The 22,692-nt window shown below is 57.2% G+C and overlaps 1 protein-coding gene across 1 annotated transcript in view; it reads right to left on the bottom strand.

Moving 5' to 3' along the window:
• Window positions 1-22,692, bottom strand: part of VSIG10L2 (V-set and immunoglobulin domain containing 10 like 2) — a 33,867-nt gene that overhangs the window by 7,032 nt on the left and 4,143 nt on the right. The window contains exons 3-9 of the mRNA XM_077839633.1: window positions 16,486-16,833; window positions 11,465-11,740; window positions 10,622-10,897; window positions 8,751-9,011; window positions 7,166-7,426; window positions 4,623-4,913; window positions 2,642-2,956 (exon numbers count right to left, since the gene is read on the bottom strand). Of these exons, the coding sequence (XP_077695759.1) occupies window positions 2,642-2,956; window positions 4,623-4,913; window positions 7,166-7,426; window positions 8,751-9,011; window positions 10,622-10,897; window positions 11,465-11,740; window positions 16,486-16,833 (2,028 nt within the window). The remainder of the gene's footprint in view (window positions 1-2,641; window positions 2,957-4,622; window positions 4,914-7,165; window positions 7,427-8,750; window positions 9,012-10,621; window positions 10,898-11,464; window positions 11,741-16,485; window positions 16,834-22,692) is intronic.

Raw genomic sequence — 22,692 nt, 5'->3', positions numbered from 1 at the left:
CCCTGCAGGGCACTCAGGCCAAGCCAGCTCAGCAGAGCCATGCTCAAGAGAAACCCCCTCAGTCTCAATCCAGGACCAACCAGGGATATCCGTGCTTCCAATCCCTCTTAATGCAGTTCTGAGGAAACGGGGTGTCAGGGAGGGACGGGGAAAGGATTGCAGCAAAATGTGGCAGCTAACACTAAGGGGGGATGGGCTGATAATGTCCCACTGGTCCCACCTGCCACTCCAGGGAAATCTTTTGCTGGCACAGAAATGCCCCATGCGCCAAATGGAACCAACAGACCCATGGGGTGTTCATGGGCCTCTGCTCATGAACCAGCCAGATGACAGCAGTTATCGGAGTCCCTCTCTGGTGGCTGGACTTGTGGTATCTGCACCCCATACGTTTCCAAGGGGGCTCAGTGGATAATTCCTGTGGACATAATAGGGAGGAAAACTCCATCATCCCTTAGAAATTCCCTACAGAATGCAAGAGAAGGTGAAGCCTAGAGCAGTGATAGTCTTCCTCAAGCCCCACAGGGAGGCTCAATAAGCCTATAGACAGGGCGGCATTTTCCATTAAATTCCATATGACTTTTCCATAAGGGGCGACCTGAACCGGGCCCCTCTCGCTCCGTAGGCAGCAATTCCAGCAGGAGCCAGGCAGAGCTCATTTTGGCTGGAAGCTGCTCAGCTCTTTGGCTCGTGAGCACAGAGGAGGGTGTTCTGCTCTAACTCGCAGCCATGTTCTAACAGAGAGGGCCAGGGTGGATTCAGACCTGATTGAAACTGCCAAGGCCAGAGCTCCCCACTAATGCACAGGAAGTAAGGGTGGGAATGGCCCAGGGCCCAGTGCAAGCACTCCACCTGCAGTCACAGGAGATGAGCCATTGGGGTATACAGAGCTGACTCCCTGCTCCACAAGAAGCACCAGGGGCGAGATCCGTCGGGTCCCACTCTGATCTCACATACACCAGTGTGACACTGGTGTAACTCCAGGAAGTTAGGTGGAATACTTCTGATCGACCATGAGTGAGAACAGAATCAGGCCCTGTAAAGGAGATGTGACGTGCTCTGTTTGCCTCAGTGTGTTAACTCTGAAACCTAATGCTTACAGGTCACTGCTCATCGGTTTAGGGTTCACTCAGCTTCTCAGAGATTCTGGGATTATGAATCTGCGTGAAATCTGAGTACAATGCCGCACTTCTCCCCAAGCCCACAGCTGACCCCGGTCATGAATAAACAGACAAAGTGACTGCCAATGTTCCTCAATCCTGAACAACAGCACCCGCTGCTCTTCCACTCCTGGAATCCTCCGCACTACACTGCCGGTACCCTGCACTCCCAACTCCCAACACTCGCTGCCACCCCAGTCCTGGGCCCTTGTCCCAGCCGTCTTCCACTGCACTAGCGGGGTGCAGTGTTCAAGTTCTGTGAGCAGTTTTGTTCAGCTCCGCTACAAACACTTGAAACATTCCCTGCACGGTGCGACAATGCTGGCTGGTCTTCCAGCACACCATCCCCTGCACCCCGACACAATGACACCATCCCCTGCACCCCAATACAATGCTATCCCCCACACCCCAGTACAATTACACCATTCCCTACATCATAATACATCATCCCCTACACCCCAATGCAATCACACCATCCCCTATACCCCAATACAAAACAGTCACCTACACCCCAACACAATGACAACATGCCCTACACCCCGATACAATTATAACATCCACTACACCCCAATGCAATCACACCATCCCCTAGAGCCCAGTACAATCACACCATCTCCTACACCCCAATACAAAACAGTCATCTACACCTCAACACAGTCACCTACACCCCAACACAATGACAACATCCCCAACACCCCAATACAAAACAGTCACCTACACCTCAACACAGTCACCTACACCCCAACACAATGACAACATCCCTACACCCCAATACAAAACAGTCACCTACACCTCAACACAGTCACCTACACCCCAACACAATGACACCATCCCCAACACCCCAATACAAAACAGTCACCTACACCTCAACACAGTCACCTACACCCCAACACAATGACAACATCCCCAACACCCCAATACAAAACAGTCACCTACACCTCAACACAGTCACCTACACCCCAACACAATGACAACATCCCTACACCCCAATGCAATCACACCAATCTATATCCCCACAGTCCAGCTGTGCTAAGGACCTACTTCCTCACCCCTGGCCCAGCCTTGCTTGTGGGGAGCTGTCCAGCCTTGCCAGCTCCACACAGCCCTGTCCTGCTTGCTGTGGTTCACACCCAGGGAGGGACATGGCCCTGGGAGCCGTCTGCTTTCCAGGTCCTTCATCCCAATGTGACAAAAATCCTAAAGGGGCTGGTTGAATAAATGGAGCTTGGAAGCTAATCCTGCCCGGTCCTACCTGTCTAGCTGGAACAGAACAGAGATGCACCCACCATTCTCTACAGCCCGGCATCCTCCCCCCACTTCATCCACACCCCAACAGACCCCCCCTCACCTCCCCACAGGCCCAGCCGTGGGAGAGGGGGTGGGGTTCTGGACATGTGGGCAGTGGACAGCCGCTGCAGTAGGGGATACTTCACTCCAGCCCCCAGAGTGGAGCCCAGCCGGACTCTGGGGCCTAGACACTTCACCTGGGGTCTTCCCCTCGGAGGGGTGCCCGGTGGTGCGGTGGTTGACAGCCAGGATGCGGAAGGCGTACACTACTGCCGGGGCCAGGCCGCCCACCCTGTGGTCCCGCACGTCAGGTTCTATGTCACTGGCCACCGTCTCCCAGGCCCGGGCTGCCGACCGGGACGGGCCCAGCGAGGATTTCTTTGCTTCTTGCCTTTGGACGACGAAGCCGGTCAGGTTCCCCGAGCCCTGCGTCACCCACTCCAGCTGCACCTCGGTGCGCTGCCGGGTGTACATCAGCTTGCTGATCGTCACGTTGGGGGGCGTCGGGTACCCTGCAGGGGGTAGGGAGCATGTCAGCGGTGCATCCGGAGAGACAACCTCACACCCCCCCCCGACTCCGTGCTGCTCTCACACACGCGCCCCCCCCCCCCCCGGCACACCCCCATCCCCTGTACACCCCACCAGACACCTGCACGTCACACACGTGCACAAAGACACCTCAGCTTTCACATACCTTCTCACGCACAGGCTCCTTCCCTTCCTCTCTCGTTCCATTCAGGGTATAACTGGCCAGTCAGGTAATCAAAGGCTGCACCTGCCTCCCCCACCTGGAGCGAAACCTGCCCCAGCCCAGTCCCTGGACCCTGGGGTTTCCCAGAGTCCCACATGACCTCACTCAGTGCCGTAGAAACCAAGCGGGGGAATGAAACAGGAACCCCTGGGAGTTCACCTCACGGTCTCTGGGGAGCCCAGGGCCGCATAACGTGTTAGTCCAACCTTCTGAGGTAAATAGGATGAAATTCTATAAGGACAAATGCAAAGTGTGCCATTTAAGAAGGAACGATCGGTCGCGCACGTACAAAATGGGAAATGACGGCCAAGGAAGGAGTACTGCGGAAAGGGATCTGGGGGTCATTGTGGACCACAAGCTTAATACAGTATGAGTCAACAGTGTAACGCGGTTGCAAAAAAAGCAAACATCATTCTGGGATGTGTCAGCAGGAGTGTTGTAAGCAAGACACAAGAAGTAATTCTTCCGCTCTACTCTGGGCTGATTAGGTCTCAGCTCGAGTATTGTGTCCAGTTCTGGGGGCCACATTTCGGGAAAGATGTGGACACTTTGGAGAGAGTCCAGCAAAGAGCAACAAAAATGATGAAAGGTCTAGAAAACATGACATATGAGGGAAGATTGAAAGAAGTGGGTTTGTTTAGTCTGGAGCAGAGAAGACAGAGAGGGGACATGATAATAGTTTTCAAGTACATAAAAGCTTGTTACAAGGAGGAGGGAGAAAACTTGTCCTCCTTAACCTCTGAGGAGAAGACGAGAAGCAATGGGCTTAAATTGCAGCAAGGGCAGTTTAAGTTGGACATTAGGAAAAATTTCCTGTCAGGGTAGCTAAGTGCCGGAATAAATTGCCCAGGGCGATGGTGGAATCTCCATCATTGGAGGCTTCTAAGAACAGGTTGGAAAAACTCCTGTCAGGCATGGACTAGACAATACGTAGTCCTGCCTCAGTGCAAGGGATGGTCTGGATGATCTCCCTCCCACCCCGCCATTGCTATGCTTCTACCAATCAGCATTCAAAACATGCCCATGACTAAACCCAGCTGGAACAGAACCTCCTGTCCACACACTCCCCAGCAGATCCCTACCCTCTTCTCCACCCCTGAATCAGACCCTTCCACCACTTCCCTTCCCTCCACACACCATGTGGGCCCCACCAAACTCCCTACCCACTTCCCCTCCTCCCCACCCTCCCGGTGGACCCCATCAGACCCCTCCATCCATTTCCCCTTCCCTAGCCCTTGCTATGAGGGCCCCAGACCTCCCCATCCACTTCTCCTTCTGCCTCCCTACCCCATGGCCCCCCAGACCCTCCCATCCACTTCTCCTTCCCAGCACACGCCTATCTGCTTCCTTCTAAACTCTGCCAAGCCCCCCGTTTGCCCCCCTGTCCCTGTATGGATCCCATGAGCACCCGCCCTGCCCCGCCATACTCTTCACACGGAGCCTGATGGGGACGGTGGCGTTGCCCACGGCGTTCACGGCCACACAGTGGTAGGTGCCGCTGTCCCTCATCCACTCGGTGTCCCAGATGGTCAGGTTGAACCAGGCGTCGCCCTGCTGCAGCCTGTACCTCGCAGCATCCGGCCGGATCACCTGGTGTTTGTTGTTGAACCAGAACACTTCGGAGCCCAGGTCGGGGCCCTGCAGCGCGCAGGCCAGCCGGACCTCGCCGCCCTCGAACAGCGACACCTCCGTGCGCTCGGCCGCCAGCTTGGGAACGTCTGTCCGGAGAGAGAGACGGGGGACACTGCAGCGAGAGCAGCGCCCGGGGCAGGGCACCTCACTCTCAACAGAGCACGAGTCTGTCCCGTGAGCCCTGCAGGGAGCCCAGGAAGGGGAGCCAGGGTCTGTCACCATGAGCCCTGCAGGGTGGCCCAGCCCAGGGTGGGGAGCCAGGGTCTATTCCAGCTCATGCATGATCACCAGGATTGGTAACTAATTTGCAGTTCCAGTGCAGGGCCAAATTCTTCCCTCCACAACCCCGGGCACCCCTGGTGATGACGGCGGCCGGGGGGGACGGGACTGTACTAGGGTTGCCAAATTTCTGATTTCAGAAAACCAAACATCCTTGCCCCGCCCCTGCCCTGAGGCCCCGCCCCTTCTCCAAGGCCCCGCCCCCACTCACTCCATTCCCCCTCACTCTCCCCCACCCTTGTTCACTTGCTCATTTTCACTGGGCTGGGTCAGGGGCCTTGGAGGGGTATGGGATGTAGGAGGGGGCTCTGGGCTGGGGGGATAGGGGCAAGGGGTTCAGAGTGTGAGGGGCTGGGGGCTTCGGGCTGGGGCAGGGGGTTGGGGTGCAGGAGAGGGTGAGGGCTCTGGCTGGCGGTGTGAGCTCTGGGGTGGGGCCAGAAGTGAGGGATTCAGAGTGTGGGAGGGGGCTCTGGACTGGAGCAGGGGGTTGGGGTGCAGGGGGGTGATGGCTCTGGCTGGGGGTACAGGCTCCAGGCTGGGGATGAAGGGTTTGGGGTGCAGAAGGGGGCTCCAGGCTGGGGGTGGGGCTGAGGGGTTCAGAATGTGGGAGGGGGTGTAGGGTGTGAGCTCCAGGAGGGAGCATGGGTGCAGAAGGGGGCTCAGGGCTGGTGCAGGCTGGTGGGGTGCGGGAGGGGGTTCGGGGTGCAGGCTCTGGGCAGCGCTTACCTCAGGCCACTCCTGGGAAGCTGTCTGCATGTCCCTATGGCCCCTTGGTGGAGATGTGGCTAGATGGCTCTCTGCACTGCCCTCACCTGCAGGTCCTGCCCCCGCAGCTCCCATTGGCCATGGTTCCTGGCCAATGGGATCTGCAGAACCAGCACTCAGGGTGGGGGCAGCGTGTGGACTCCCCCATGGCCACGCCTCTGCCTAGGAGCCGGAGAGAAACGCTAGCCACTTCCGGGAGCCGCGCAGAGCCAGGGCAGGCAGGGAGTCAATCTTAGCCCTGCTGCACCACGGACCAGACTTTTAACGGCCCGGTCAGCTGTGCTGACAGGAGCCACCAGAGTCCCGTTGAAAACCGGACACCTGGCAACCCTAGACAGCACAGGTGTCACTGAAGGCAGAGTGAGGCCTACTGGCCCCTTGCTCTGGGCGCTGACGTGTGAGGAACGCTTTGGGCTGCAAACCGAGTGCTCTGAGTCAGGAATCCCCAAGACGACTGCCGTGGGAGCCCACGAGGCCGTTCGTACATTCACACAGACCACCGGCCAGGGCCGCCTCCCCTAGCATTCGCACTGAGTGCGCCTGTCATCGGGGCACAGTTCCCCCATCTGCCAGCTCACGAAGCCTTGTCCCTGAACCCGCCTCAGCCCCCTGCCCTGCCTCTTGGGGTGGAGCAGTGGTAGGGGGCAGCAAGAGCTCAGGAGCGGACCCCATTCTCCCAGGAGGGGTGAGGGGGAGCAGAGGGGGCCCGGCAGCTCAGGGCAGCTCTGTCCCTTCATCCCCCTTCCCTCCCCATGAGCAATAGGACAACTCCTCTGCCCCTGCCTTCTTCCCCTTCAGCATCTGGGCTGGGAGGGGGCACCGGGGACTCGCTGCAGCCTCCTCCAGGTCTGGGGAGGGGGGTAAAGAGCCCTTGGAGCTGCAGGAGGAGCAGAGTTGCGGCTGGGGGTGAGGGGGGAGGAACGAGGGAAGCAGTGAAGGGCAGGCGTGGCGCCCGGTCCCCGCCTGGGGCTCTGACACACTCCTGGGGACGCTCTTCAGCCAGCTCTCCTCAAGAGCGTTCATGAGCCGGACCCAGCGTGGATTTTCCCTGTTTCTGGCCCGCACAGGGGTCAGTGGCGAAAAGGGCGAGACTCCACTCATCCCCACAGCCCCAAGGGTGGCTCAAAGCAACAGCCGCTTTGCCGTGAAGCTGTGGAATCTGCCTCTCGGTCAGGTTCCAGGAACCGCAGAACTGGTGCCATGTCCCACCCGCGCTCCCCACACTTGCTTTGCCAGCAGTTTCGCTGGCCCACGACCCGCTGCGGCCCCGCCGGATGGCAGCCGGCCTGCTTACCCAGCCGGACAAGGCACTCTGTGGCTCTGGCCTGCAGAGGGTGGGCTGCGATGCACGCGAACTCCTTGCCCCCGAGGGTGCTGTTGGCTTGCATGACGTAGATGTTGCTGGATGGTTTCAAGCCGCCCAGCACGCGGTTCCACCAGTCTCGCCACCAGAGTGTGACGCGGGGCAGGCCTCCTGCCCAATCGCAGGACAGCATGAGGAATTCGTTCTGCTTCGTAGCCACGGCAGAACAGGTGGGGCTCCCCACAGGGACCCCTGGGGGGCAGAGACAGCAGCATCTTAGAGACAAGAATCCCTGCCCACATCCAACCTGGTGGAGACGCTACACATCCCATCATGTGGGTCCCCCGGGCTCTGCTCTCCCCACATAAACTGGGAAGAATTGGGTGTTCCCAAATACCCCAAAGGGCACTTTCTGCCCCAGAACCTCTGACATACAAACACTGGGCCTCATGCAGGAAACACCCCAGAGAATCAGCGCTCGCTGGCCCTGGCGGGGGAGCTCCATGGAGTTTCATCAGTGTGAGCGAGAGGAGAATCAGGCCTAAAGCTGGGACAGTTGCCAAGACACCAAAGTCTCAGCCACACGTACGTGGGAAAGGAGTCTTAAAAACCCATGCCCAAGTGGGGAAGCTAAGGCACAGTCCCATAGGCTCTCCAGCCCGTTAGAGTTATCTCTACTGACAGACCAGACCAGGCCATGAAGGGACCATCCCTAACATTCCTCCACATCCCTGGAGATCTCCCTATGCCTCCCTTGGGAGTCCTGAGTCCCCCGGGTGCTGGGCTAGCTTGCTGACCACGGCACCCTCTGGGGTTTGCACCACCTGCGTCTGCTTCCACGGGACCAGCACGGCCCGCCGAGCCTGTCATCTTTGTCAGGCACAAGCAACCCTGGGACATTTATGTCGTGACGCTGGGTTGGTTCATCGCGATGGGATGGGATGAGTGACATCATCCCATTGGGCAAAGCCGTCAGCGGGACACGATGTGACCTGGCACCGCGATGGGGTTTTGCAGGCCCTGGAAGTGATTTCATGGCCTCCAGGCACTTCACAGACAAAACCCCTCCAGAGCGAAGTGGTTCTGGAATACAGGCGAGCCTGGGGAGTTAGTCTCGTGGCTGCACAGATTCCTGACACCGCAGCCGTCTCGCCTGTAGGACCAGTGTTTGCACTGGGGGCATCAGCACCTTATTCCTGTTTCAGTTCTGGGAATGAGAGCCCGAGCAAGGCCAGCTCCTACACAAGTCACCTTCACTAGCCGTGTCACACCGCTGCGGCCATGCAGTACCCACGTAGCTCCCTGTTGCCAGACGAATGGTGCCATCTACCCAGGGCCCCTGGAGCCCTGAATGGCCACTTGAGGCCTTCCAGTAAGCAGGGAGGAACTGCGCCCGTCTTTGGAGAGCTGCTTTCCACAGCGTCAGCCTTGTTTCTACCCGCCAGCTGTACACTCCATCTCCACAAGCTGGCGTGGGCTCTCGGGGGGCAGAGCACAGGACCCGGCTGCCTTCTGGAAGGGGCAGTGGTGTTTCCATTCCTGGGCGGCACTGAGGGGGCAGGGCGAGGGTACTTACATACAGTGGTGGTGCAGACGGCATCCTCTCGGAGCGCTGGGTGGGAGGCCAGGCAGGTGTACGAGCTGCCGTTCCGGATGTCCGCCCCTCGCTGGATTCTGGTGGCATTGGAGTAGGATGCCACAGCGTCTGCTTCCCGGCCGGATCTCACCCACCGCAGCCGCGCTGGGGGGAACCCACCAGGCCACGAACACTGCAGAGCAATGTCCCGGAAATTGGCAGCAGGGACTGGTGTGCAGCTGGGCTTCCCCTCGGGCAGATCTGTGCGTGGGGCAAAGATTGTATCAACAGCAAGAGGCGTTAGCAACACCGGGAAGAAGACAAGGCTTGCTGCCCGGGGCTGCCATGTGCAGGAGCTGCACTGGGGCCAGGGAGCCGGGGACCATGTGGCAGCTCTGTGGGCTCTTCCCAATGGGACCAGCTCCCTGGTGAAGCACTATAGGAGCAATGGAGGGGAACTGGGAGAGCACAGGGTGCTCGGCGGCCTGCGACGTGGGTTTGGATCACAAAGCCCGAGATGTGCTGGGCAGGCCCTGGCCGCTGTCAGTGCTAAGGTGGTAACATGCGGAACAAGAGGGCAGAAAGCAGCAAGCCGGGGACGGGACGGCGACCCAGCGCCTCGGAGACTCTCTGGCGCGCCGGGGTCAGTCCGCAAGATGTCTCCCCCACTGTGCGGAGCCAGAGACATTTGGACACAGCGTGACCTGACACCGATTCTTCAGGCAGGTGCCAGCTTTGCGAGTGTCACAGTTTCAATGCCAGTCGTTGCCTAGAGTCAACCCCTCCCCAGGCTGCCACAACCCTCCAGCATCCTCATGGCAAGCCTCTCCCTCGAGTGATGCTTTCCAGCTGCCGGAATCCAGCCTGCCCCCATGACCAGCCCTTCCAGCTCGCTGATCTGCCCAAATCCCCCTGCTCTCCTTGTGACAAGCCCCCAACCCACCTGCCAAGATCCCCTCCAGCCCCCCATGACAGTTCCTCCATCCCAGCCTCCCTGGCTGCCAGCATCCCCCCGATCAATATCTTGGAACATGTCCAGTGGCCTCTCCCAGAAATCTGGCCCCTCGAATGGCTGGCTCTGCTTTGAAAGGGTTTGGAGGGCTTGACACCTGGACTAAATGAAGGGGGAGCAGGTGGATGTTCCCAGGATCAAAGCTACCGGCTCAGGGGCCTCAGGATTTAGCAGGGAATTCAGTTCTCTTACGCAGTTCCGCTCCCCAGTCGCCGTCATCACTAGGCCCAGTGCCTCTCCCAGCGGCACACTCTCCGGGCCCTCATGCACCACAGCGTAGCAGACCAAAGCTGGAGATCCAAACCAAGTGGAACCATCCACACAGGTGTTTACTCGCCACAGCTGTCAGCAAACAGTCCCTCTTCATGAGCATCTGCTCGACGACCTACCCCTGGATCTCGCACAGGCCCCCTCTCTGCTCCCCCACAGTCCTGCCAGCCCAGCTGGAGGAGCCCGACTGGAAAGAACACAACGGCTGCCTTAGGCCACACACACCATCAGTCTCACAACGCTGCCCCCCTTCTGTCCCGAAAAGCTAAGCACTGTGGAAGGGGCTCTTCTGCTCTCACAAAGGATGGGTCCCTGCTTGGTCTGGATCATTCGGGACCAACGGAGGTAGAAACCTCTCCGTTCTTCTCACAAGACTTAAACTACCCACTCTCAAACTTGGAGAGCTCTTCCCTAGCTTCCTGGTACCTCTTTAGCTAACGGGTGACCATGAGAATCAAAGAAGGGAAGTAAGGGGGCGAAATGCAGAGGACAGAGGAGATGGGACCAGCAGGGGGATGCAGCTGCACATGCCAGAGAGAGAGCATACCCACATGGCCGCGTGCCCAGCCATTGGGAAGGACGCACTTACAGTAGACGGTGAGGAGGATGGTGGTCTGAGATCGCGTATTGAGGTGTGTGTTTTGGGCCAGGCAGGTGTAGGTGCCCGTCTGAGTCCGGGAGATCTTGGCTATCACGTACTTCTGGCCGGAGTAAATCTGGGAGCTGTTGTAAAACCAGATGTAGTGGCTGGGCGGGTTGGAAAGGGCCAGGCAGGTCAGGATCACCTCCTCCTGCTCATTAGCTGAGAAGCCATTCTGGTTAATAGCAAATGGCTCAACGTTGATCACAGGTTCATCAGGGCCATCTGCAGAATGAAGTAGGAGGTGGTTAGCACCAGGCTGATGGCAGGAAGGGGAGGGTGACCGTCCGGTTCAGATGACCGTCTGGCAGCTGGATTGTTTATCTGAATCTTTTTGGTCCAGGAATAGGACGTGGGGCTCTGTAGCCCAGGAATGGCAGCGGGGTCTGCTCTGACCCCCAATGCTGGGGGCAGGGATGGGGTTATGACCCCAAAGTGGTTGCCAGCGGTTGTTTTCTGGGGGGATCATAATCTTATTCCCATTCCAAATCTTCGGTCCTTGTCAGACACTGGGGCAGCAGGGATGGTGCTTGTCCCACATGCCCAGAGGTGCCTGGGAAGCCAGCGCAAAGGATTCTGGGCTGGGTGGAAAAGAGTTTGGAAGCCCTGGTTATGATCTCTGGAGTCGCTCTTTTGGGGCCCAGTGCTGGGAGGTGCTGAGCACCCCAGTTCCACCGGCCTTGGTAGGGGTTACGGGCCCTCAGCAGCTGGCAGGATCGGGCCCCTGAGCGGGGCGTGTGACGGCACGCCCGAGGGGCAGGACATGTTTGCTCCTGCCTGCAGGTCACTTACAAATCACGTCAAGATACATCCTGTCGCTGGTCTGGCTGTTGACCTCGTTGTGGGCGGTGCAGGCGTACCAGCCCATGTGAGTCCGGTTAGCCGCCGTCAGGATCAGCAGCCCGCTGGCCGCTTCCGCGACAGCCACCGCACCCTCCCGGTTGGTGTGACGGTGCCAGGAGTACCCGACGGGGGGCGTCCCCTCCTTCACCGCACACGTCATCGTCACCACCGTGCCTTCCACCGGCGTGGGGTCGGTCATCTGCAGGAAGGGCTTCGCAACGGGAACTAGGGGAGACCAAGCACACAGCTCAGATGTGATCTCACCCACTGCAGCCTCTCGCGGTGCACGCTGCCCCATTCCCCATCCAATCCATTCTGAACCGCCCCGTTCCAGCCCTCGCCCCACGTCCCCCAGGCTCTCCATCCAGCTGTCTCACCCAAGCCATTCCTTTCATACTAATCCCTGCCATTATGGCCTGCTCCGTTCTTTTCCAAGCCAGCCCTTGCGATTAGAATCTCGTCCGTTGCGCTCCCAGGCGTGTGATTTTGATGCTGTGCCCTTCAGACCCATGCTAACGCATTGCTAGTGACAGAGGGAAGGTTCGAGGGAGACGTGAAGAGGAGGGGTCAGTCAGCCCCCCACGATGGAAGCTGCTCCCAGTGCAGCATTGTCTGGGATGATCATTCAGCACAGATGGCTGCTCAGAGGGAGGTGGGGCAGCAGGAGGGGGCTGGACAGTCCTGCAGAGACAGCTGAGGGGGGACAGGGCGGGGAGGAGGTCAGAGGGGCCGGGGAGCCATGAGTGGCTGGGGAAGGGGGCAGTGGGAGGTTGGCCAGGTGGTGGGGCGAGGGAAGAAGATTAAGGCTTCCCAGCAGCCCGCTGGTTCTGAAGGATTGAACAGGAGGGCCGCGAGTCTCCAGGCCCTGGTGCTGATGAGCTGGGGCACGGGGGCCAGTGGCAGCATTCACCCTCCGAAGCCTGCTGGAGCCCAGGGTCTAGGGGGGAGCTACCCAGATGGTTCGTCACAGAGCCAGGAGAGGGGCAGGCCAGTTCCCAGCCCGAGTCAGCTGGCTGCCCTCCACAGAGATGGCGCTAGCCGGGCACTGGGACCTGACCAGGCATGCTGGGGAGGGAGAAGTACATGAAGAAGGCATTTCCTGGATCAGACCATGTCTTACTTCCCCGGCCCGAGGGGACAGCAGGGGTGGGAGGGCAGCTCTCCCCGGCACCCCCTCCGGGAATGGGGGAGAGCAATCCCCTCTCACCCTGCCCTGGCGAGATGCGTGCTGGGCCCCGGAGTGCTGTACCACCCCGGTGCTCTCGTGGGATCTCGCTCTGACCGCTCGCCCCAGGGGGAGAACTGTACAGGGTCTGGCCAAGCCCCGTGACCCGGCTGCCGGGCTCTGCACAGCGCCAGGTACCAGAGCCATCCACGGACGGAGCTGGTGCACCATGGGGGAGAGCCGATGCCCACTGACGTCAATGAGAGCTCTGGGTCGGGGGAGCAGAGAGCTGGGTTTGGGGATAAATGCCCTGAGTTCTCCTTCTAACAAACATCCAGTGCCCCAGACCCAGCAGTAACTCTCCTGTCAATAGGGCAGCGCCCTAGCAACCATCCAGATCCTGGTTTCAACCTCCCTAGGGATGTCTGGATCCGGGACTTAGTCTAGGCCCCTCCAGGCCTCGGATTCTCAGTTGCTTTGCACTTGGTGGGGCCATTTACAGTGGTGCCCAGCAAGAGTGAAGTGGATACAAAAGGCTCCCTGATCAGAATTCTTCACTCAGCCCAGGGGCAGCAGCCTGTCCCCACCGTGCACACATGTATCTGTGCTGTGGGCACGCCTGCCCTAGGTGGGTCCGTTGGTGACTAACTCTGGTCGCCCTGCCAGGCACCACAGGAGTCCAGTGGCTGGCTGCTATGCTGCCATCTCTCATGCTTTTATTATGAGCCTGATGATATTTGGTGTTTTTCTTAAAGCCCCAGCTCCTGGAGTCAGGTGATGACACAAGCTTCCCAGCTGGCATGAAAAAAAGCAAGTGGCTGCGGAGAAAAGTGCGTAAACGTGACCCAAGGCAACCAAAAAGTCCCCCCCCCAAAGCCCCAAAACGTCCTCTTTTTTATATATCTCAGGATTTTAAAGCCACTCTTGTGAATTTGGGGGGGCACCTGACTCAAGATTTTTGACCTCTTGGGGTTGGTAATGCCAAGGCTAGTTTGGGCCTGGCCAGTGGACTCTCAGCCCCTTGGTTTCACAGAGGAGCAGTGTCCACTCCAGAGCCGTCAGCGCTGCCGGCTGGGGACCATTTGAGCTGTCTTGCTGGAGCCAGCCTCTGTCACTTGGCCCGGCTGCCTCAGAGGCAGCTGTACATGTGTCACTGTTCTTGGCTGCTGGAGGCTCTCTTTGATGCTGCACTTGATTGATTCTGTGCCCAGGGCAGATTGAAAACCTCTGCACGGTTCGGATCAGAGGGGCCCCACCATTAAAATGTGAACCAACAGAGCCGGGTGTGGCCTCTGATTTTGGGTGCCCAACTCGACACTCCCATGGCCTGATTCTCGGAGCTGCTCAGCACACGCAATCCCAAATGGAGCTGGTAGGAGCTGCAGGGGCCCCTCTCTGCTGTAACGCCTGTAAGAGCTTGACAACCAGCTGAGACCACGGCTGGTCGTGCTAGCCGATATTGCCTCCTTTTTCTCCCCATCCATCTGTCTGTAGCCACCTGTCTCTCGTCTTAGACTTAGATGGTAAGCTCTTTGGGGTGGGGACTGTCTTTCTGTTCTGTGTTTGTACAGCGCCTCGCACCATGGGGCTCTGGGTCATGAGTGGGGCTCCTTGGTGTCACCACAGCAATATATAAGGGAAGCACCCCAAATCAGAGGCTAATATTGAACATGTTGGCTCTAACCGCCCCCTGCCTCAGTTTCCCTATCTGTAAATGAGAATATTTATCCTTGCCCTCCTTACCAGGGCAAGGTCAGTTTACTGACACCTAAAGTGCTCTAGGGGATACTCCCAGGGCAGGCATCAGACAAATGCCAGGTGTTAGAATTCCTAGAGCAGGTTGCTATTCTCATGAAGTTTATTCAGAGCGTTTTCCCAGCCCCTGATGAGTAAATAATCCCCCAACGCTTGTTTTCTTTATCTGACCGGCTCTACCAAGCAGACAATGAATTGTTCACCAATTTGTCCCACCCATCAGTCAATGAATTATTAGCGAGTCATTTTCCCAGCTCTGCCTTGTCCCCATGTTTGTTTTCTCTCTGGAATTACAGACTCGGAAGCCCCAAATCTCTCCCTTCTTATATCTCCGGTGATCGTGGTAAGGACGTTAACAGCACCTGGCTCACATGGCTTTCATGTGAGCTGGAATAGACACCTGATGGGACTGAAATTCTTCAGCCTTTGATATACAGGAGGTCCAACTAGAGGATCTAATGAGTCCCTTCTGGCCTCAAACTCTCTGAATGAATCTACAAAATGTTCTGCCTTTCGAAGAGTCCCAGTTAGCTGCTAATACTGAAGAGAAAGCCAAGGAGCTTTGAGCCCTGGACAGATGACTGAGCTCTTCCATCAGCAGTGGAAGTGGCTGCCCGGCAGTGAGCGACATTCTTTAGGAAGATAATCTCCCAGCAACCAAGAAGTATTTGCCAGTGGAGTGTACCCAACCCCACCCAGCATAGTGCATGTGAACAGACACACTGCACGGGGAGGAGCTGAGAACGGCTGGGTGTCCCAGGAAATGTGGGATAAAACCACCCCTCACGGGTCCGGCAGAAAATCCCTGACAGTAACCCCCCTGGCAGGAATACTGGGATTCGGCCACAATTCTGCAGCTCCACCCGCAGCTCCAGCTAGATTTCAAGAGGACTACGTGCGCCCGCTTACATTGCTGAGCAGAACATCTGCTTTGCTTTGCACTAGCTGGTGTGAAGATGCAGACTGTGACTGCGGAGTGGCCGTGTAGGACACCATTCTGCTCAGCAGGATGCCTGGGGGTATCCCTCTCTCCCTGGCAGTCTCTAGCCAGGTGAGATCCAGGCACAAAGGGCACACAGAACGCCAGCGCCCAGAGCTGAGAATGCCAATGTGCCCACAGATGTGTGCTGTTGTGGGTAAGGTCAGTAAGGCTGGGCAGACGGCGCTGCTGTCTCACTCATGCCCATCACACAACCCCATGCCAAAGGGCTCTCTTCGGGCTGCTCTTGACCGAGGGGAATGTTGGCCATGCTACACAAGGCCTTGTAGCACAGGGTCCCCAGGAGAGGAGCCTCCAGAAGGAAGCAGGGGAAGTCCTGTTTTTGGAGGCATTGAGCACTCAGCTCTTTGGGGCAAGGACTGCCTGTTTGTTCAATGTTTGTACCACACCTAACACAGCAGTGTCTGGTCCTAGGCATTTCCACAATATAAGGACAGGCTGGGTTAAGCAATGGAGAACATATTGCTGGGGACATCTGGGGAGGGTGGAATAGCTGAGACCAAAAGGGTCTCTTCCGTTTCCCATCATCTTTGCATGCAGCACCATTTCAGGGGCAGCTTCACCGGCAGGGATACGCGGGACAGACGAGTGGGGGTGCGCGGGCAGTGATTGGAGGAGATGGGTTGGGCATCGGGCCTCCTGGATTCTAGTCCCACCCTGCAACCTTGGGTGCAACCCACTTCCCCTCCCCCTGCCTCAGTTTGCCTGCTGCGGTTGCACCCCACTTCAGTGGGGTGGGTCTGCGAGGGTTGTAACAGGGCGCTCTAGAAGGGAGCACAGTAGGAGGGGGGAGGGATAGCTCAGTGGTTTGAGCATTGGCCTGCTAAACCCGGGGTTGTGAGTTCAATCCTTGAGGGGGCCATTTAGAGATCGGGGCAAAAATTGGGGATTGGTCCTGCTTTGAGCAGGGGGTTGGACTAGATGACCTCCTGAGGTCCCTTCCAACCCTACGATTCTATGACTGTGGTTTAGGGTTTGGGGACCCTGACTGGTGCCTCCGTATACTTGTTCAGACAGTCCCAGAGGTGACGCCACCTCCAGGCTACCTACCCAGCACGACCAGCTCTATGTAGAAGTAGCCCACTTTGATCTCTCCATCCTCCTCGTACATCGCCTGGCACATGAAGTGCCCTTGGGCAGCCGTCTGCAGGTCGCTCACCTCCAGGGTGCCGTTCCTCAGGCTCACCTGCCCCAGGGCCGCAGAAGCCTTCTCCACCTTGGACTCTATCCCGTTGCTGATGGCAACGGCCCTGGGCACCAGCGAGCCCAGCTTGGTGAAGCTCCAGAAAACCACCACGGGCGAGACGACGTCGCCACACGCCAGCTGCACGGAGCGGTGCCGCACCCCCCGCATTGCCTGCTCCTCGTACTTCGCATCGCCCGGGTGGAGGAGCTGAGCTGGGGTGAACGAGAGAGGAAGGACGGGCCAGTGGTTAGGGCGGCAGCCTGCGACTCAGGAGACCGGGGATCAGTTCTCTACTCCGGCACAGGCTCCCTGCGTGAGCCTTTCCCTTGGGCCAGTCAACTCAGCCCCTTGGTGCATCACTTCCCCTCTGCCCAGTGGGGATACAGCACTGTCCGCCTCGTGGAGGGTTGTGAGGATGGATACGGGGACGGTTGGGAGGTGCTGGTAAGAGGCACTGAAGTCAGCATAAGAGAACAGTGCCCCCCGGAGCTCAAGGGAGTCGCCCCCAGTGTCAGCAGGGTTTCCCAAGGGACAGAATTTAAAACTTTGCCCTTAACACTCATGCTGTGTTCTCCTAGCAGGCGAGAGAAAAGGAAGGACCAAGGAAACACACAGCGAGGGAAAAGGAAGGACCAAGGGCCAGATCCACAAAGGGAATTGGGGCCGCTGGCATCCCAGAAATAGGCCTATTTGACCCGGTGCAGTCACAGAGCAGCAGCCGGTGCTCCAGGCCCAGCCCTTCCATGTTTACACTTGGGGGGGGGGGGCATTCGGGGCTGGCCCTGCAGTCTGAAGTGCTCTGTGGATGCACAGCACAGGGGCAGCTGCACCCCCACCCACAAGCTGCATCCTGCCAGGGTGAGAGGGGAGCTCAGGCTACACGGTGAGACGGCCAAGCATGGGGGTGGTTCTGTGATGTGGGGTCCTGTCCCCTAGGAACTCCCCAGAGCTCAGCCTTTCACAGGGAATCTGTTCCAGGAAGTTGGCAGCCCCTCCAGCTAAGGACAGAGAGGAATCAATTTAACCGAGAGCGACGCGTCCCCCGAGAGGAGGGGTGGGCGGCAACAGAGAAATGGAGCCTGCCGAAATCTGTGCTGTGTATGCCTTTGCTCCTGGGAGAGCGGATAATGGTGAGGCGCTGCTGAGCCAGGAGGAGTTTTCCAGCACAGTGCCCCAGGGCTGGATAATCTCAACAGATGTGGAGAGAGCCACCGTGGGAGCTGCTCAAGGACCTGGCAGGATTAGCATGGCTCGGGTCACAAGCTCTTGATAGGGTTTCAGACAGGGCCAAGCGTTCATACTGGTCACAGGACGGTCCTGAGTTATCGGTGCAAATATTATTAACCCATCAATATCATATCGACTATCAAGAGCTTTGGGGAGTGTTATAAACCCTCCTGCTTCTGCACATAAGCCCCAACCCATAACTACTGGGGGCTGGGCGCGCTGGTTATTTGGAATTAACTCTTTGCTTCCTCCCATGGATTTGTCGGACCAGGTTCACCGCTGCCCTGCACCTTGTTTCATCGCCTACCCCAGCGCAAAGGGCTGCCAGCTCAGCATGGGACCGTTCATGTTAGCTCCGCACAGGTGCAGGGCGCTGGGTAACTGGGCCCATAGCAATGTACCTAGCCCATTATTTCTGCACGGGAGCCATTGCCCAGGGGTCTGGCTGAGCCAGAGCACATTACTCACCATAAGCCACTGTTGGGAGAAGGCAAAATATTTTCAGCAGGTTTCTAAATGGTGCATTCCTTGCTGCTCCATAATCCATGTCTCCATGTCACTCTGAGGGAGAGACCATCCGCCTTTAGCTGCCTCCACACTGGCACTTCTCACTCTGCACCCAGCCCTGCTGCCACTTTTTCCACCTCTTGATGAGCCCGAAGCCCTGTATAATCTCTGTGGTGCGGGAGTGGGACGTGTCCGTCTCCGCTTTCAATCTCCCATCCGCCTAAATGCAGCCCAGTTCGGTCTCCGGTTACTCTGGATAGTCCCGATTAGTCCTCAATTATTCATATCCCTTCCCTTCCTTAATCACTTTTCCTTGATCTATTATGCAGGCACCTCTTTACGGAGTCACCGGTCGCATTCCCTTGGCCTGGTGTCTCACGTCCATGGAAATCTGAATTGAAACTACTAGAGTCCCCAAGGGCGGATCTGGGATCTGATGGTCAGGGACTGGGGGTGCTGCCCAGAGCCTTGCAGGGCAGGGCATCAAAGCCTTAGCTGTGCTTGGAGCTTCAGGTTATCACAGACTCCAGAGAAAACTGCCTCACCAACAGACCCAGGGCCCCATTATTGGGTGTAGCTTGCAGGGGGGGGCAGCCTTCCTCTCTTCCCAGCACCTCCAGGCGACAGCCTACAAATCCCCACCTGTGTTTCAGGCTAGGGCCTCTCTGCCCCTCCAGTGAATGTGGGCTGCCGTCTCTCTCACTGTGTGTGTGCGCCCGAGGGGGCTGCCAAGCCCCGGCCTGGGCTTGATGCAGAGTACGAGGGAAGGCATCATCTTCTCCCTTTGAAGATATGGGCTCCCGAGACAGGCCCAGCCAGCGTCTGTGGTCATTTCATGCACTGAGCTAAGGAGGATGCAGAACTGAGACCTGCCTGGGACCTTCCCAAGAGAGGCTGTCTAATGTAAGCTGGGCACTGGGGCTGTGTCTGGCTGTATCCGAGGATGCTCCCATCCTAGCCTTGGCATCTCTGCCCAGCTGGCCTTGCAGAAATGACCCTGTATTGTGGGCCCCATTCAGAGCAGACACTCAGGGGAGGAAGGCAGTATTTGCCATATCAGAAAAATCCATCGGTCCATCTGAACCTGCCCCAGTGCTTCCTGGGAAACCAGTGCCTCCAACCCATAATGCACCTGGCTATTTGTGCGGAGCTGAACATAAGAGGCACATTTCCTTCCTGACCCTTGCGGAGGGGCCAGCTGAAACGTGAAAGCACAAGACCCAATCACCCTTATCCCAGAGCATAAAACTAGCAATGGTCTTACCCAGCCCCTTCACAAAGCCAGCTACCCTGTGGCCTCTTCCAACCATTTCCCTGGCACCTTCCCATGGGCTGGGGGGAGCTTTCAGAGCTGAGTCTGGGTGGGGAGACCGCTCTCAGTTACGACGGTTTCCAGACACCCCGAGTCTCAGCGGGTGAAACACGATTTCGACGGGCTGCTGCTTAGTATTTGCAGTCCGCCTCCCAGAGGAGCCAGGTTAGGTATCCGCCATGTCATTTATTCATGACTGGGGTGGCCGGTGGGTTTAACTTTCATCCAGGCTTTAAAAACAAACCCATCAGCTGAGCAGCACCCATCAAGCTCAGGGAGCCACTGGGACTGCCCAGGGGGCCAGGTCTCAACAGGACTGTGTGGTCCTCAGACACTGGCAGTTAGGGGAACATCTGCTTTCCAGGCCTACCCACCGTGTAAACCCCACTGGGACAGATTCATTACCATCACAGCTTGGAAACATGATCCCTTCGCTCCACTCAGCCCTGTCCCGTCAGCCTCAGCTGGTCTCAGCTACCCCCCACTCAGCCTTGCAGGCCTACTCTTCTGTAGCCCACGTCATCACTCTCTGTGGCTTGCCACAGCTTTCGGCACATGGCAGCCAGATCCCAGGTGTGCTGTATGCACCCCCTGGGTCGGCTAGTTTGGACCCGGACTGGGTGATGATGGACTCGGTTGAGGAATGTGCAGCCCCGGACATAAGTGGAATCTCCAAACATTTTCCTTAGTGATGCTCTGCTACCGCCTGACTGGCAGGAGAAGTCTTGCGGCATGAATAATCTGGTCACCCCTGCTCACTGCCTTTGGCTTTCACCAAGACTTTGCTTAGGCCGGAAAATGCTGCAGCTGGACAGTCTGCTCATTGACTGTGATAATTCTCCAGAGGGGGACGATTGCTGAGGCTTGGACTTGTCCATTCTGGGATGTATCGAAGGACACTGCAATGGAGTTTGGTGCACAGGACAGCAAACCTAGTGCTCCTGACTGGTGCTAGCTTGAGATCTCTGGAGAGTGAAATCTGCCTGTCCACACCTGTCTGTCCCTCGCCCTGGATCTGGGTAACCTGTGTCTAGGGTCAGAGATGGGGAGAGGGCAAGAGGCCCATGTAACTCTCGGTCTCAGGCAAGGTGAGGCTTAGTGCTAAGTATCAGCCAGGAAGGATGGTCATGTGATTAAGGCACTGGGGACATCTGGGGTCAGTTCCTGCCAGTAGGACCTAGGCAAGTGAGTCAGGGCTTGTCTAGACAGGGAGTTAGTGTGTGGCAAGCTGAGGTGCTTTGCCATTGACTTCAACAAGCATGGGATCAAGCCTGTAAGTTGTGCTCCCTTGCAGGGGCGTGGGGGACTGTCTTTTACGCTGTGTAGTTAATAGCGTACAGGGCTTTGATCCTCGCTGAATCAGGCCCCTGGATCCCATTGCCCATTCCTCTGAGCTACCCACTCTGCTGTGGAATGGCTGAGCAGTGCAACAGGGGGCAGACAGCACCTCCCCATAGTCCTGTGCGTGGGAAGTGACCGGCAGCGCCTCGCCCCGGAGAACAGCTCCCCAGCGTCCCCGGCATTCGAGCTGCCCAATTGCCCGTTTGGTAGAAAAACTCATTGTAACTGATGATTTAGGCTGTAGCTCTAAGGAGAGGCCAATCGCCACAGCCCACTCGCTGCTGCAGACAGAGGCAGGAGTGTTGGACGAGAAGTTTCCATAAGAGCTTTTCTGGGCGAGGGTGAGGGCTGTTTATCTTGGAGACGTCCTGGAAATCACAGCCACGCCGAGCTAATTTACACTCGTCTGGCTTGAGGCTGGGGTGACTTCACCTGTTTGGATTCGCCTGGTGTTTCATAAACTGGCCCCTTTTCTCCTACGTTCCGCTGTCCCGCTGCACTTCCCTTCATGTATTTGTTTCCATTCCTTGCCTGCAAAAGGGGATGCTGGGTTCTTGCTCTCGCTCTCTCCTTCGATCACACATCGCAGGCGAGCAGTACCAGTTCTGATAGCTCTCAGCTAGATGCCCTTGTGAGAATTCAGGGCAGGGTGAGGGGAAGTTGTTACTGCCCCATTTTGATCTGTGGAAGAGCAAAGTGCCCTCAGCCTGTGAGCAAGTACTCATTTTCACCAGGGCAGGGCACTGATTGCACTGCAAAGTGGCAGTTTTTCACTTTTCCGTTCTGGGGCAAGCAGCAAAAACATCGAGTCAAAAGCAGATGCTGTCTGCTTTGCTTTCTACAGGGCTGGTGAAGGTGTGATCCTTTAGCTGGAGGGCAGCAGGCCAGATCCCTGGTGGCAAAGACCCATCTGTTCATTACTGGGGTGGGGAAGTCCAGGGAACACATCATTGAAACGTTTCACGAGTTCCCACCCTTGCAAACACAGTAAAATAAACTAAAGCCCATGCCAGGACAAGAGGCCTCCGAGTGCCATTCCCAGACAATTATTCAGAGCAATGTGAGCTCTAGCTGCAGCCAGGGAGACTCAAGGATCCTCTCCCCAGAGATCTCTTCTCCCTGAATCTCCCAATCAAGAGTCAGCTGCTACATGTGATTCTTGTCTTTTATAAGAACGGCCTATGGTCCATCTAGCCCAGTATCCTGTCTCTGACAGTGGCCAGTGCCAGAGGGAATGGACAGAACAGGGCAATTTCAAGTGATCCATCCCAGCTTCTAGCAGTTGGAGGTTTAGGGACATACGGAGCTAAAAGCCATTGATGGACCTATCCTCCATGAACGTATCTAAGTCTTATTTGAACCCAGTTATACTTTTGGCCTTCACAACATCCCCTGGCAATGAGTTCCAGGGGCTGATGCAGAATTCCAGGGCTTAAAGGAACCCTCCGTCCTTAACTAACAATGCACTTACAATTCCCACAATTATGAAAATAGTCTTCTACACAGCAGCTGCCAAATAGCGGACAGTCAACCAGATGAGACCCTAGCAACAGAAATCCATTCCCTTGGGGCAGGTACCATCTTTTCGTTCTGTGTTTGGACAGCCCCTAGAGCAGTGGGGTCTCGGTCCATGACGAGGGTTCAGAGGTACAACGACGATACAAATAAATAAAGATGAAACCAA

The sequence above is a fragment of the Eretmochelys imbricata genome, chromosome 22 (assembly GCF_965152235.1).
Source record: "Eretmochelys imbricata isolate rEreImb1 chromosome 22, rEreImb1.hap1, whole genome shotgun sequence".
In the NCBI taxonomy this organism is placed as follows: Eukaryota; Metazoa; Chordata; order Testudines; family Cheloniidae; genus Eretmochelys; species Eretmochelys imbricata.
The sequence above is the reverse complement of the archived record's forward strand: the minus strand, read 5'-3'. Positions and strand labels throughout refer to the sequence as shown.